Raw genomic sequence first — 15,900 nt, forward strand, 5'->3', positions numbered from 1 at the left:
TTTTCTCTGTATCTATGAAGCGCCTTGAGGCGACTTTTGTTGTGATTTGGCGCTATATAAATAAAATTGAATTGAGTTAAAGACTTTTATACACCAATATATGATGAACATGCAAAAGGCGTTTTATTGAACTGAAAATGTTTTGAGATGTCGTAAAACTAAAAATTTAATGAAGGTACCCTTTTCTTTGGTCTTTTTTTTTTTTTTAAACCCCAAGCATCAAATTTAATTTTTTCTATCATCTAAAAGTTTGTGTTACTAACTGCACAAACGTCCTCATCACTTCTGTTGATTAGCTCACCGACTTTTAGTCTGTGTCCTCTTACAACACTGAGTGCAGGTTTTCCATTTCCTTTAACGCACCCAGGACACGCTCGGTATCTCCTGAGAAGAGCTGGAGGCGGCGGCTGGACAGAGAGTCTGGGCGTTACCTGAAAGTTGGCCCAAAATGCTGACACGGAAGTAATTTGATTGCATGTATATTTTCCGTGTAATTTTGTCAAATGAAAAACACTAAATTTCATTAAATCTAATCAATTGGCAATTATTTGACATCAAAGAGGGCTTTGTATGACCCACAGTGCAAAATGAGTTCATCATCCCGAGCTAAAGTAACTTTAAAATACCTTAATATTGGCTTTTATCCATCAAAACTAAATGCACTACACAGTTTTTGCTCACATGTTGTTTTAATACCCAAATATCTTTGGTTAAAGGCCATCTTGTGTATTTTAGGTAAACTGGAACCCTTTAACTCAACCCATTTTCCTTTATTAACCAAAATATAAAATAATCATAATAAATGTCACGCCATATCAAAACAAATGAGCAGTAAAAATCACTCACAACGTGTGCAGTTCATCTAAATAAAAATCATTTAATTTTCATTAATATTAATATTATTATCATCGTCATCATCATCATCATTCTATCTAGAGAGAGTCCACCATGCCACTTTCAGATCTGGAGTAGTGCTAAGATGCCTGTCTGTCTGAAGGGGGAAGAGGGTGGGGAGGAAAAAACAGGAAGGAGACAGACGAGTTAGGGTCGGGGGCAGGACCTGTACAGGTTCACGCTCCTGTTCATTCTCCATGCTGATGCAAACAAAGAGGGGGGCGCTATAAAGGAGGGCTGGACAGAAAGAGGAGGAGGAGGGACTGAATTGTAGTTTGTCTTCACTGGCCAACATGAAACTGAGCTGTGAGGACAGAGACCAGCTGAGGGGGACAATGGGTGGAGGGGGTGGAGCAGCTTCAAGCTCACTGGTCAGGTCTGCTGGACAGGGAACCAGGACAAGCCAATCACAGACTGATACAGAGGAGGAGGGTTTATGTATACACGTCTGCATCTGTGTTTGTACATGTAGAGGTGTGCTTGCACTGATGTGTGTATCTGTGAGTGTGTAACTGGTCAGAGTTACTTTGATCCATTGTCACTGTACACTTGTCAAAGTCACTGTCACAACCGGGTACAAAGTTGAGGTAACAAACTTCTTTTTCCGCTTCTGTGAAGAGAGACAAAGAACGAGTGAGAGGAGTCGAATCAATTAAAGCAGCAACTCACGGACGTTTTGCTTCCAGGCTTCTTTAAAGCAGAAGACAGACATCATCAGGGAGTTATCGATGTATAACAAACATAAACACTGGTGTTGTGCTGATAATAAAGCCGTAACACGAGGATTTCATCGTTTGTAAAACCACACTGACAGCACGCTGCAGTTAGCTCATTCGTGACGGGCAGCTGTAGCGCCAATACCGGTCGCCTTCCACTTTCTGTTTCTGAGCAACAAGGAAATGAGGCACCTTCACGGAGCTTCACGATTGGCAGGCTTTATGAGGATGCCATTAGCTCACCGCATGCCAAATTAAATCACGATATGCTCATTATTGATAATCAACTTTGACTTTTCACACTTAAATTCAGTCTTGCAGACACCTGGATGAAACCTGACAATTAGGAGAATCTGAATTTTTGACTGAAACACTTTGTAAGACAATACCGATTCCTAATTAGTTACATATTTATCTGATTCTGAGGCCTACTACATGCCCTCAGGCCATCCTCCACCCCAAACGAGTTGCTTTAGTCCACCTTTTTCAGACACTGACATCACACAGAGCCAACCTGAGCCTTTCGCTCCTGGGGATTATCCTTGTGCAAACTCCTTGTTACCTCATTACTGAAGATTTTGGCCACGTTTAATGTGTGCATCCACCTTTTTCAGCTAATTTTGGATATGGCGGTAAAAGCACAGTGAGTTTATAAAGGGATTACTATTGCAAAAAAGTAATTAGATTACTGTTACTTTCCTGTAAGCACGTTGCGTTACTAAACTGTGATTTTGTTTGTCTCATGACAATGACACGACAACGACAGCGTGCAACGTCCATGGCAACAACGAACACGTGTGTAGATCAACAATGGATAATATGGAGTGTGGTAAACAGTACAACCGTGCAGCGTTTAAAGCTCGGAAATACTAACAATACTTTGAGTTTGATTCCGTAATAAGTGACAACATTAACATCCGCTGTACACTCTGCGTGGGAAAAAACTTCTTTCTACAGTGAAAAATTAAACTTAAAATCTGAGCACACGTGAAAACTTCATCTGATTATTGTTTGGACTTCTGTGTGTGCTTTCAACTCCTCACGGATGAGCTCTGATGATGTTCTTTAAGCCGTTACCTGTGTTTCATCGCGCTGTAGTGTTGCCACTGGAAACCATGTTGCTGTCAGAATTCGACAAAGACTGCTCCTTCACTACAGGGTCTGCAGGAGCGAGGGGAAAGGGAACCATGTTTAAAAACCAGAATATCTCTGAGAATAATAGATTTCCTTTTGATTTAGTCATTAAACCCAAAAAACCTACAGAAGTAGGGGTGCTCCATGGCCTCTGTGGCGGTCAGTCTCTGTTGGTGATCGTATCGTAGCAGCTTGTCCAGCAGGTCCAGAGCTTCGGGGCTCACCAAGTGCTGATTCTCCGTCTGCACAAACTGTTCCCAGCGCTTCCTGCTCTGCCTGCAGGCAAATGACGACAAACATGTTTCCATTTTTGGAGGCATGCTTCTGACTTGGTTCAAATCATAAAGAATAGAAGTTTCTCTGTACATGTGGGAGATTCTTCTTCTACAACAGCACCTTTCACTTATGGAGTGCCTCAAGGGTGCATCCTGGGCCCACTTCTTTTTTCATTGTATATGTTGCCTCTAAGTTTGACTTTTAGAAAACATAATTTTTCTTTCCACCGCTTTGCTAATAACATCCAGGCATATATCCTCATTCAATTGACAAGCAGATGCATGGGAGCATCAGTTCAGCTTTCTTAGCAACATTAAGTTCTGTGTGATGATAAATTTCTTATATCTTAATGAAAGAAAGCCCGAGGTTATTTGCTTTGGTAAATTTCACCCCTCAATCAACTCTTCTGACACGCCGAGTCATTCGGCTCATTACTGTCATGCTGCTGTAATAAAAAAACAAACAAACCTGGGCATGATTTTTGATAAGTTTTTTTTTAAAATGGATCAACAAATAAGGACTGCCTCTATAATTTACTTTTATCAAATCAGAGTCACTTCCAAAGTAAAACCTTATCTCTTGCAAAATGACCTGGAAAAGGTTATTGATATTTTCAATCACTTCCCACCTGCACTACTGTAATTCCCTTTGGTATCGAACAGTCATCTTTGGTTGCAGTTAGTCCAGAATGCGGAAGCTTGCCTCTCTACTGGTATTAAAAAGCACAAACATCTCTTAATTGGTTCCCTTTCCGTTTTTGAATTGATTTTAAGATTTTATTGCTTACTTTTAAAGCTTTGAACATCACATTCATACACCTGTAAGTACTCTGAGGTCACCTACCCAGTTGCTCTTAGCACCAGGTCTATGGAATAATCCATCTCTCCATATCCGTACAGCTCAGATGGTACACACATTTAAATCTTTATTAACAAGACATTTATTCCTCTTGGCATTTGGATCAAGTGTAGCATCCTTATAGACAAATACATTTTATTTGTTTAATGTTTTGCTTTCATTTTATTTCCCTTGTTGTTTTATTTAATTTTATTGTCTTTTATGAGTTGATCGATTGTCTTTCTCTAGATTTTCATGTAATTTTTCTTGAGGCCGAGTGAACTTACTGTCCTAGGAGGTCCTTGAAGCGTGGGTCTAGCTCAATGTGGTATTTACGCAGGTAGCCGAAAAGCTCGTCTGTCCCCAGGACTTTGGCAATCCGCACCAGCTGGAAAAAACAACAGTGGAAGAGCATACATGTTAGAGCAGACTTTTAACACCTTCCAAAACATTAAAAATTGTAACACACAAGCTTTAAGACAGTGGTTACCTCCATCTTTTAATATATAGTCTATGCTACCAAACTGTGGGAAACTCAGACCAATTACTGCATTTATTATGCCAAATTATGCTTCAGCGACAAACCCTGCCATTTATTGGTTTATAAGTTAGTGCCACATATGAAAACATCAGGACACTATCTCACTACATCGTCTATTAAACAGGTTACATTGTAGGCTCTACAAAGGTTCCCCACAGAAGTTAAGTTAGAATGAGCAACTGCACTGAAACCTTCTGGTAAAATGAGGACCCCTGGTGGTGAAAGGTTTAATTACATTTTACAAAAAGTAATTACAAAAAGTACCTTTAGCTGAGAAAAGGACACCACAAACAGCTGTGTGTTTGTGCCATGAGCCGAGGCAGACCCTCTGAGTTTTTTAACGCAAGTGTGCATGGAATCAGTTTTTAATGTTTACTCTTTTGTCTCATCTCGTATAAAAATTCGTGTGACAGGCACCTGATCGTAGTTGTCTTGTCCGTGGAAGAAGGGCTCTTTCTGAAAGATCATACTGGCCAGCATGCAGCCCAGGCTCCACATGTCTAGACTGTAATCATACATCTGGAACACACAATCATCAAACAGCACTGCAGATGAGGACAAAACAGACATCTCAATTATCTGCATGTGAGAAAACAGTGTGCGTGTTACCTGGTAGTCCACGAGGAGTTCAGGGCCTTTGAAGTATCGTGAGGCCACTCTGACGTTGTACTCCTGGGATGGGTGGTAAAACTCTGCCAAACCCCAATCTATAAGACGTAGCTAAAAAACACACACAGCAGAGACACATCCTGTTAATGCAATTTAAGGGTAAATTGGGTGAAGTCACATCTATATCAGCCTGCTGCCCCCTACTGGACATCTTACAGTCTGTTTTTCTTTTCTTGTAATAAAGATAAACCTGCAGTCTGAATTTCTTTCCACAGAGAACTTATTCTGCCCAGCATAGCCTCCACTGAGCTTCACTGTTCCCTGCAGAAACTCGTCCTTGAAGTGCCCTCCAGCTCACTGAACAAAATGTGGTCTGTTCAAACCAAATACTTCAAATTTTGACTCCCTGCTGCCATTTTTCTGCTCTCAAGCTTTGTGTGTGTAGCTGAGTTTGAGCACTTTGTTGCCAGTTCAGAGAAAAGGCTTTTTGGCTGCAAGTCCACACTCTGCTTGTTCCGAACATCTCCACGTTTCAAGGGGAAGTCGGCTTTTCGTCTGCTGCACGCAGATTTCTGCATTTCAGCTTCACATTGCTGCTCATTTCCTTGTGGCACCGCTGGAAATGCCTGTGTGCCTTTGAGACGTCTTACTGACAGGGGATGACATCCTTTGGATATTTTTGTTATGCTAACTGTTGGCAACATTTTTTGATGAATTTGATTTCTGTCACTTCTGCAGCAACCCATTTTTTCCCCCTTCTGTCATCAGATTTTATTCCCGCGACGCTGCTGTTTCTGAGTAAACTCAAGATCGCAGTTCGACCTACATAAGTTGCAACATTAAAAACCGAATTGTTTTCAATCAGGAAACAGGATCTGCTACTGCTTTCACACAAAGCACAAAAAAAACCATGATGTAAACAAATAAAACATGTAATTTCTTATCTGATATATAAATATTACTGGCTTTAAAATGAAAAATATCAAACTAGTCAATGATTCCTATTGTGAATACATTATTAGAAAGCGGGCTTTCTGGGGCATTAAATGTATTTAACTTCCCGGTGAAGGCTTGTTAATGCCAAATGTGTCAGAGTTAAATATGGCTTTGCTCTGAGCATACAGGACTTTTAATATTTTGATGACTTCATCAGTCTCGCTTTGGAGGAATTTTGGCCTTTTCTTCCGTTCAGTGTTGGTTCAATGCATTTGCAGGTATTTGTTTATGCATGGCTCTCTTAAGGTGCTGACACAGCATTTTAATCAGGTTGAGGTCTGGACTTTGACTGGACCACTGCAGCACCTGGATTCGTTTCTTTTTCAGCAATCCTGCTGTGCTCGAGATCATTATTCTATTCCAATTTGGGCCAAATTGACAAATCGCTTCACATTTTTCCCTCCCACTGTCGCCAAAGTGCATATGCGGTATTTGTCCTGATATGCTTGCTGTCTTTGGTTTTCACCAAATGTGCTGCTGCATGTTGTGACCAAGCATTTTCACTTCGATCTCATCTGTTCACATTCAACTTTACAGACCTAAACCATGCTGCGATGTTCTTGTTTTATAGAGAACATCCTTTCCTACAGTGGCCCTGAGACGTCAAATATACCGCGACTTAAGAAACCACCAGAAAATAGACAAACACTGCGAAAGCACACGAAACACAACAAAAGTTGAATTTAGCACAACAGAAAGTGTTTCTCGGGACACAATAACTTGACGGTCCAGCGGCAGAAGTGACAGAAACAAAAAGACTCAAAGCAGAAGGTTCAACCGTGCTGTGAATGAGAATAGATGCTAACCCTAACCCTTTGAATCACATATTCATATAATACTGTACATACATGTTTGCCATTAGCTGTTTACTGTTAGCATGCCACTTCCGCCACTGTTCTGTAACGTTATTTGGTCCCCAGAGGTTTGTGAGCTTTTACAATTTTTCTATTTGCTGGTGTCTTCTTATGTTGCAGTCTGTTTGACCTCTCAGGGCCACCGTACTCTCTCCTGGTAACACTTCCAAACAAGCCACACCTGATTCAATGTTTGTCTAATTGCGCTGTCATGAACTTTAACCTTTAATATGCTGACTGAGGCCTGTAGACTGAGATGTAGCCTGTGGGTTGCAGGTGCATTCATACACCCGAATGCTCCAGACCAGCACACTGCAAAAAATGTCTGTTTTAATAGAAGCGCTCCTATTTGCTGATGACCACTCAGGTGCATTCTGTTACTTATCCTCATAATTCATATAGAATTATTTATCCTGCTGCTTTTAAACAATTATTTCCCCTGTGGGATCAAAGTATCTATCTTCATGTATTTAAAATAATCTATAACCAGTGTGGCAGCGAGCTGCCTAACCTTAAGTCACTAAAGCTGTGAGCAGTTAAAGCAGACCAGTTTTTGATTTGTTGTGGTGTTTGTGCTGTGCTGATTAGTGGATTTCCTTTCTGTTAGTGTTGCTCACTCCTCACACTGGAAGTGGAAGAGAGACGAGAGAGACGGAGTGCCTTTCTCGGCACTCGGGAGCAAGCGACTCTCGACAGAAAATAGATCCATAGTCCTTCACATACACGTAGGACTACATGCTGTCAGAAGTAACCGAGAGAGTTGGAAAGGTCTTGTTTTTTTTAAGTAACATCATAACCTATAAAAAGTGACCTGAGGCATCTGCAGACTGATGATCATAAACGCTTTAATTATCTGATTCTAATAGCTAATGAAAATGCACCAACAGTGTGCAGTGAGCCTGACATTTACGTAGATGGAAATTACATCTGTGTTTATTTTAAGGTTCTCATGCCTAATGCACTCGCGCAGGGACGCTGCGTATTTGAAAGCCCACGCTAATGCAATAACAACTGCTTTTCAAAATGGGAAAAAAAAGAAAAAAAAAGAGAGATAACAAAAGATGGGAATGAAAAGCCGTGGTGAAAATAACCAGTGAGGGAGGGTGAGTGTGGGGGTGTGAGGGGAGAACAAAATAAGACTACACAGAGCACTGCCTACCTTTCTCAACTGGTGGTCGATCATCACATTGTGAGGTTTGACATCACGATGCATGATTCCCATACTGTGACAGTAGTCCAGAGCCTGACACACACACACATACACACCAACATAAAAAGGTATTAAAGTGCTTCTTTTTTTGGTAAACAGAACAGATTTTCAAGATAGCATTTCTAAACTCACTAGTTTTCTTTAGACAGCATTAATTATTTCTATAACAGAAATATTATAGACAATATTATTAGCCCCCTGAAAAACAGACCTTTTCATTAAGCCATAACAAAACACACTGCTGCGAAATGACGTCCTTTAAATTGGTAATACTCAAAGCTTGTAAAATTAGGTTAATCATCAAATTTGTAAACAGTTTAAAACTTTAATGACCTAAAGAAAGTTTATATATACTGCAGAGAGACACTGCTTATATTTGGAGGAAAAGCACCGTCCCCACAGCGGAGGTTGGCGAGTCTGGAACCGGGAATCTCGTCGAGGTGGAAGTAATCAAGAAAAGGAAGAAGGATCTGTGAAGATTTTCAAAGAAAACCTCAAGCAGTCAGGAGTGAAACTGGGTCTGGGTCATCGCTTTGTCTTCCTACACAACAGCAACCCAAAACATATGTAGCTCCTGATGAAAAACGAATTCTAGAAGACCAAAGTGACCGTTACTGACTGGCCTGCACAAAGTCCTGACTTGAAATCTGCGGGGTGAACTGAAGCCCAAGGGCCGTGCCAGAATACCATCAGAACTGGTCAGGAGACGAGGGGGCTAACAATACTGACACTGGTAGTTTTTGGTTTTTGTGAAATTATTTTGTTTCTGTAAAGTAGAATAATGTAAGCATCCAAAACAAAACTACGATGTTTGCTAAAGCTGAGATGTCTCACCTTCAGTAGTTCATACATATAGAAACGGATATCGTAATCTGTCAACTTCTGGTACAACTCCTGCAGGGGGAGAAAAATAACACAAATAAGCACTGAGGTTTGCTGCTCTTTCAGCCTTACTGATTGCAGCTATGAGAGACTTGGCACCGAGCAATGAAGGAAAGAGGCGAGGATTGTACCTTGAAGTCTGTGTTATTGATGCATTCAAAGACGAGTGCTGGCGTTCTGGACTATACAGCCACCACAGAGAGCATGAGAAGGGTGTGGAGAGAAATCAGGAGGAAAAACAAACAATTAACACCACAGAGAGAGAAATATATAAATCAGGAATACGCTTATTTCTGATTCAATCACCTGATAAACCAGTGATTTGGCAGCCCCCACCATGTGATTTCAACCCAAACGGGACGAACGATACAACCATTTGAATCATCCCTGATACTCAGCCGTGCACTCAAAAAGCTGTGCATACAATGATCATTTTCTAACCCAATGAAGTTCACAGGAACAAACAGACAAAGGACCCCGCAGGGTTCCCACCGCTGCACTGGAACAAGGCCTCCTGGCTTAGTCAGAGCATTTCCACTGCCTAAAAATATCCTTCCTTCCTGGTCGGTTGATGTGTCCCAGCTCAGAAAATTGTAAAACGGAGATATCCAGTCTGGTCGTCGCGGTGGATTTCAGATTGAAAACACAGAATATAGAAACAAATAAGTGGTCAAATGATAAAACTCCTGTAACTTCTGTTGACTACAAAACAAAAATTAAAACGCCACAAATTTTAGGTCCGATGGGAAGCTGAGAGCCAAAACAATCACACGGTAATTACAGCAAAACTGGAATTATAAGATTACTTTGTTTCTCGTGCCGACACAGAGTCTATCATTTGCTAAAGACAACGATGTCGTAAGGGGCTTCCTGCAGTATTTGTCATGCGAACAAACAAATGCTCAGGTGAGCACACAATGGCACAATAAACCAGCGATCCAGGTGCTAAAAAGAAAAGTTGCAGTTCCTCAAATGGCCACTTGAGGCAAAAACAAAAGAGAAGCAATGATTTCACACAGCTGGCCGTGTTAAAATATCCAACTTTACAGCAGCAGGCAAACAAGCTTGCTATGACGATGGCCCTTTATGACGACTGCATGGAGGTTATTTAATTATTTTGTTTTATAACTCATAAGTTTTCATTAGACTGATGTACAGAATTTAGCATGATAGAGTTCCAGCTGAAGTGTAACTTCCCAGTTTTCAACTGCAATGCCCCTGAAGTAGGATTTCGAGTCAGAGCAGCGCATTTGTGACTCGCTAAATGAGCCGTACGCAGAGCATTGATCAGGCACTATCCGTGAATGTGCTGCAGCACCTTTTTAAGCACAAAAAGAGCCCCGTGTTGTATTTCTACTGACGCACAAAGAGCTCGACCTCACTAAGGAGCAAAGCAAATCATGTTTTCCTTGATTTTCCAACTTCACTACTGGAATACAGTTTGAGAGTAAAGTCACTCCCAGCTCAACCATCCGTCTTCAGAGGCAAATGAAACGCCACAACAGCCTCGCTTTAGATCATTTTCGTCACCAAACTGAACGTCTTCACCTCGTCAGTGGTGCTAGTGCACTTATGAGGCGAAGCAAATCATCCTTTACATGCATTTCTGTGTGATGCAACCAGAAAACCTACAGTTGCATATTTCTAACCACAGCAGCTAGCATTTGCTTCCTTCTGGCTCAACGCCACCCCAAAAGAAAACAAAACAAGAGGGAACTGGCTGTAATAATAATAAAACAACAGTGTGAATACCTATGGAGCTGAAACATACTACAAAATCTTTTTGTACCATTAGGTTCACACTTCTCCACTCACCGACAGTCAGCAAATGCAATTCACCAAGAAGTGCAGCAATTTTCCAAACATACAATGGGAAGAACAACATGGCTGCCTTGGAAGTATTCAAGGTAAACACTGCAGCCTCTAAACTGACACCAACTTGTAGCTTAAAAGAAATGGTTCCAGTCAACCCGGTTTACTCATTTTAATCTGGGGGAAAGTAACAGTGAGAATGGCGCATCCCTTATTTGGCTGACATTAAATCAAAGACCTAATATAAATGTAATTATTCACAATGCTGTGAGCTTGGGACAGTTTGTTTTCTTGAGAGAATGACGGGGAAACAAAGAAGGCAGAAAGACGGAACTTTAATCTAGTAGCTGCATCTCTGGCTGACATTGTGGCTGCTCATACTCTAGCCCTAGTTTTACATCTCGATTCATTTTGACACTTCATAAAAACATAAACATGCTATTAGCAAGCCTACCACTGGGTCTTTCACTGTGTCCACCAGACGGATGATATTGGTCCCTCCTCGCAAGTTCTCCAGGATTTTGATCTCTCGCTTGATCTTCTTCTTCTTGACAGGCTAAAACAAGCATGAAAAACAAAACAGCCAGATTTAATAAAAAGATTTAACAGAGCAGTCTCAGAATAAATGAAAAACAGCAGAGGAAAAGATGTAAAATCTGAAAGGTTTGCTGCCCTGCTGCTTCTTCTCACTCCCGCCTCATATCTGCTGACTCTGCTTGCACTGTCGCTGCTGCTGCATTCTTCAGCATCTCTTAGCTTCACTCAGTCTGAGGTTTCCATTTAAGTGACTGTCAGCTAATCCTCATCTGTCACAGGCATCACTCAATTTTTTTTAGCGGTTAGACCTCTTGCACTTAGTCATATAGTTGTTTAGTAATCATGTTAAATAGTGACTACTAACTGTGACAAGACAAAAACGAATCAAACGCAGGGTCTACAGCTAAAAATCTAGATATTTATGCTGTGGCTGTTTTTAAGAAGGGCTCAAATGACTTGGATATGTGAATGTTGTGTACTCAATTAGCTTAATCCACCAGTAGTGAGGCAGCAGTAATAGAGCCAGTCAATCCAAGCCGGTTGTAGTGTTCGCACCACCTACGTCTTACAAATGGAGCTTTGTGTCAGCACCTAATTTAAGGAGTTTGGTTATTTCCCATATTTGCCTTTATTATTAGTTATATTTATTACTGATGTGATGCAAATGTTTGGCAGTTCTCTGCAGCACAGTAACCACACGTCATCATCCTGCTGGAACCAACTTCGTTAATCTTCATCTGGGATTTTCCAAAAGCAGCAGGGGGCTTTGCTCGCTGGCTTAACTGCAGGGCTGCAATTAGCTCCAGATCAGCAGTGATTGAGTGACCCAGAGCTGCCATCACTGGCCCGCTAGCTGTTTAGGCGATCGGGCAGAGCGGCCCAAGTTTGTTTGTTTTTTTCCATCTGGCAAAATGTTTGTCAGGAAAAAACTTTGGACTCTGATGTTGGAGTTTTTTTAATCACTAATTCAACAAACATGTAATCTAAACTTGACAAATGCAGGAAAACTGGAAAGCTAAGGTGCATCTATTTTCAGCTTACACGGTCTCAGCGCATTAGCAGGGTTTAAGACAAAAAATAATCCTTTCACGCTGCCAGAATTTTAAGAATTATGTCTTTGGGTTCATTTAAGCAGCTGGGATGAGAGTCAGCAACACCACGACTGAGGCCAGGTTTCTCTACTGCAAAATGATGGGGGAAGAGTTCCCCCCCCCAAGCGTGGTAGGTGCCTTCCTTTGGTGGTTTTCAGGGCACGCACAACTGACCTAAAACTCGCTGGAGAAACTAGACATCTCATCTGGTCTGGGAGCGCCTCAAGATCTTCCAGGAGGAGGTGGAAAATGTACTCAGGCAAAGGGATGTTTGGAATAACCTGCCTAGCCTAGCAAAAGACTAATTATTCAGGAAATACTCAAGACTAAAAAAAGCTATGTCTTCATTATTCATTAATTTAACAATTATGTATGCAGTCATACATCATCAGCTGGTCAAACTCTGCTTTGAGGTTTTCTTAAAATTCACATTAATTGAAGCCGAAATCTCCACGGCCAAAAACTGCAGTTCCTTAAATGGCCACTTGAGGCCTGTTCCAGAAGTAAATCGATCCCAAAAGGATTCCATGTTAAATTACCAAACTTTACAGCAAAAATAAGGATGTTTGCTTTGTGCTACAGGAGACTGTTTTGTTCTCAAGAGCTAAAATCCATTTTCATAACAACTATATAGGGGTGAAATGCACCTCAATGCAAAGAGCTGTAGCCAACAGCTCTCTCACCCTCATTTGTGCTGTTGGTTTAGGAGCATTTTAATGGAATGCTCTGATATGGATTTAAATGTGCTATAACAAGTTTATCCCTGAGTTTTGTTGAAATTGTAGTATTTAAGTACTAAAAGCTACTTTTAGCTACTCCCATATTCACAAGGGCTCACTACAGCAGGTAGATCCACATATCTAACTTAATGCAATGCCTGAGAGATTTTTATTTCCTGTTGGGATCGAACTCAGGATCTTTAGCATAGACAAATGCATACACAATTACACAGAATTCTCCCACCTTTTATATACAGTCTGTGTATTTATCTAATAGCTTTTCACAACTGGTGGTATGGTAAGTATAAGGCTCTATTGCAGATATATTTGGCAATAAAATATTATTAAATAATAGTTATTCTTTAAAATGTAATAAAAATGCCCATGATGGCAGTGCTGTCCCAATCAATCTGCTCACCTTCAGGATTTTGACCACCACCTTCTCATTGTTGGTGATGTTGATAGCCTCGAACACTTCGCTGTACTTCCCTCTGCCCAGCTTTCGAACCAGCTGGTAGTCCTCCTGGTTGCTATAGGGACAGCCAGAAAAACAGGAATATGAGGAGAGAGGAATTTTTTTCCAGATACATACAATTAAGCCAGTCTATAAGCTGATTCTAAATGTTCTACCCGCTGACTTCTGGTTCTGATACCAAGCCAAAATGTTATACAAGTCAGGCTGGATAGGTGAAAGAGATGGAGGTAAGGAGGAGGAAAGTGTCAAACAGTGAAGAACAGCAGGCTTGAAGGTCGGGAGACATGGTGTCATCACACCCTCACAGCTAAATGTATAATAATAGACGCCCATCTGCCATATTTCCCCTCCACAGAAATCCCTTATCATACGATTATCATGCACGCTGCAGTAATCAGAAATGTCCTCACTTCCAGTTGGGTACGTGGGCCTCGTAGTCCCAGTACTCGCGGGTCTTCAGCGTGTTGACGTCTGCGTACACACGGGCTTTGCTACCGGCCACCGGACCCGGCATGGCGAGACCCGTGGCTCGGGTGCCGTGGGGCGCCTGTCACGGAGATCTGCTGGGATGTGGATGGCAGACTAAAATGGGGGGGTGGGGTGGCGGGGTTGTATGAATGGGGATAACGTGTGTGGGTGTAAAGCGGAGCTGGCCAGCCAGCTATCGTGCAGAGATAAGCAACCAGAGTCAGAAAAGTGGAGGCAGGAATGATGAGAAAACCAGGGATGTCCGCCGGGAAAAGCCGCAGTCACTGCCCGCCGAGCAGCACTCCTTGGTGGGGTTAACAGAAGCAGCAGAGACGGGGAGGGGGTGGTGGATCTTGGAGTGATTAGCAGCTGAGGTTACACACAGGGACGGGGAAGCATCGGGGCACTGAGGTAGAGAAGAACCGGACCCCTGAAAGGCCACAGAGGGGGCTGGAAAGGAAGTCGGTGGTCTAAAAATTACGGGTCTAAACTCCGAGGCTAACGTTGCTCTTTGCGGGCCCCAAATCCGAGGAGAAACAGGCGGCCTTCCTGCGCTGGTCCGGGAATGAGGGGTGCCCACCGTGGGCCGGTGTTCGCTATCAACCGAAAACCGATGTGATGGATCGACAGCGGGGATCGATCTCGGGGAGAGGAGGGGGTGGAGTAGCGGAGAGATCGATGATGTTAGCTAACGGTAGCCTGCGATGCTACTTGAGCGCGAGGATGTCGCACCGACGGGGAGCGCTCGGCGCCGTGCACCACCATCGGCGGAGACAGCGTCATGTGCGATCGGCTGTGCGGGGTAAGCAGCGTCTCGGAGGCCCGGTGCCACACGCTCACGGAGACCCCACGATTCAAGGGGATTCTTCTGCACCTGCGGACCTCCCCTAGTCGAGAGCGCAGGGAAGGGAAGCGGATTGCGATTGAAGAGGCGCAAGAGAGCCGCCCGGATGTGAAAGCCGCTGGCTGCCGGGGTGAAAATGAGGAACGAGACCTTCCAGTGGATAGCCGGGCCACAGCGCCCCCTGGTGAAAAGGATGTGACGGATTTCTCAACTATTTAAAAACGGAGTGCAAAAGTAAGTAAAACAAAAACAAAAACAAAGCTGGCTCCGGTATGTAACAGGTGTCGTCTCGTCTGTTTGTAAGCAAGGTGCAAAAACTACCTCTCTAAGGCAGAACTCGTTAGATTTTAGTTGCTCCTGTCACTTTCCTAAAACTAGATATGCTCTCGAGCGCACTTGGAAAAATTGTAAAATCTTCACACTTTCACCCAGCAAAGCGCAACCTTGCTCAATTAGAATGTTCTCCAAAATGTGAAAACATTCTAGAGGAAAACCTTTAGGAAGCTTTTCCTGGAGGTTCCCTTAAGTTTGTTTGTTTTTGTTTTGTTTTTTTAAATAACCTTTAGGGAAACATCTGGGAACATTCTTGAAGGTCCCCTGGAGGTTCTACAAAAGCAACCTTCAGTTTTCAGATTGCCACCCTTGCTGTTCACTCTGTTTTAACGAAATTTGTCTCATATGAATTGGAGTTGTCTCAAGTATGAAATACAATTCATTGTTTCTATTTTACCTTTTGAGTTCAACTCTGGCCTTAAATTTGAACTTGGTAGCATGGATTTTCTTAAAGAATATACATATCTCACTATAGTATTTTGTAATAGTTCTACAATAATATTCTCCATTTTTTGTTAATTAATGAGTAATAATAACAACAACCCTGCTATGCTTTCTGTGTTTCTTTCATGTAAGAAAGAAACAGATTAGAACATGATTGAAAAAAAAATCAGCTATTTCAAACGTAATATTAAATAGTATTTTACATCTGAAGCCGAAAACGTCTGGTAA

General features: G+C 42.1%; 1 protein-coding gene across 1 annotated transcript; it reads right to left on the minus strand.

Annotated features, from left to right (window-relative positions):
* Positions 1 to 900: 900 nt before the first annotated feature.
* Positions 901 to 14,976, minus strand: csnk2a2b (casein kinase 2, alpha prime polypeptide b). The gene is made up of 12 exons (XM_085360094.1): positions 13,994 to 14,976; positions 13,527 to 13,638; positions 11,216 to 11,317; positions 9,081 to 9,131; positions 8,902 to 8,961; positions 8,017 to 8,100; positions 5,008 to 5,118; positions 4,816 to 4,917; positions 4,145 to 4,245; positions 2,872 to 3,020; positions 2,688 to 2,771; positions 901 to 1,504 (listed from the first exon to the last, which is right to left on the minus strand). The coding sequence occupies exons 1-11, from the start codon at positions 14,095 to 14,097 to the stop codon at positions 2,695 to 2,697; spliced, it is 1,053 nt and encodes a 350-aa protein (XP_085216220.1). The 5' UTR covers positions 14,098 to 14,976; the 3' UTR covers positions 901 to 1,504; positions 2,688 to 2,694.
* Positions 14,977 to 15,900: the final 924 nt, after the last annotated feature.

This window comes from Diplotaxodon limnothrissa, linkage group LG7 (assembly GCF_057381915.1).
Source record: "Diplotaxodon limnothrissa isolate DT_005_m linkage group LG7, D_limnothrissa_male_GT1.1, whole genome shotgun sequence".
Taxonomy (NCBI): domain Eukaryota; kingdom Metazoa; phylum Chordata; class Actinopteri; order Cichliformes; family Cichlidae; genus Diplotaxodon; species Diplotaxodon limnothrissa.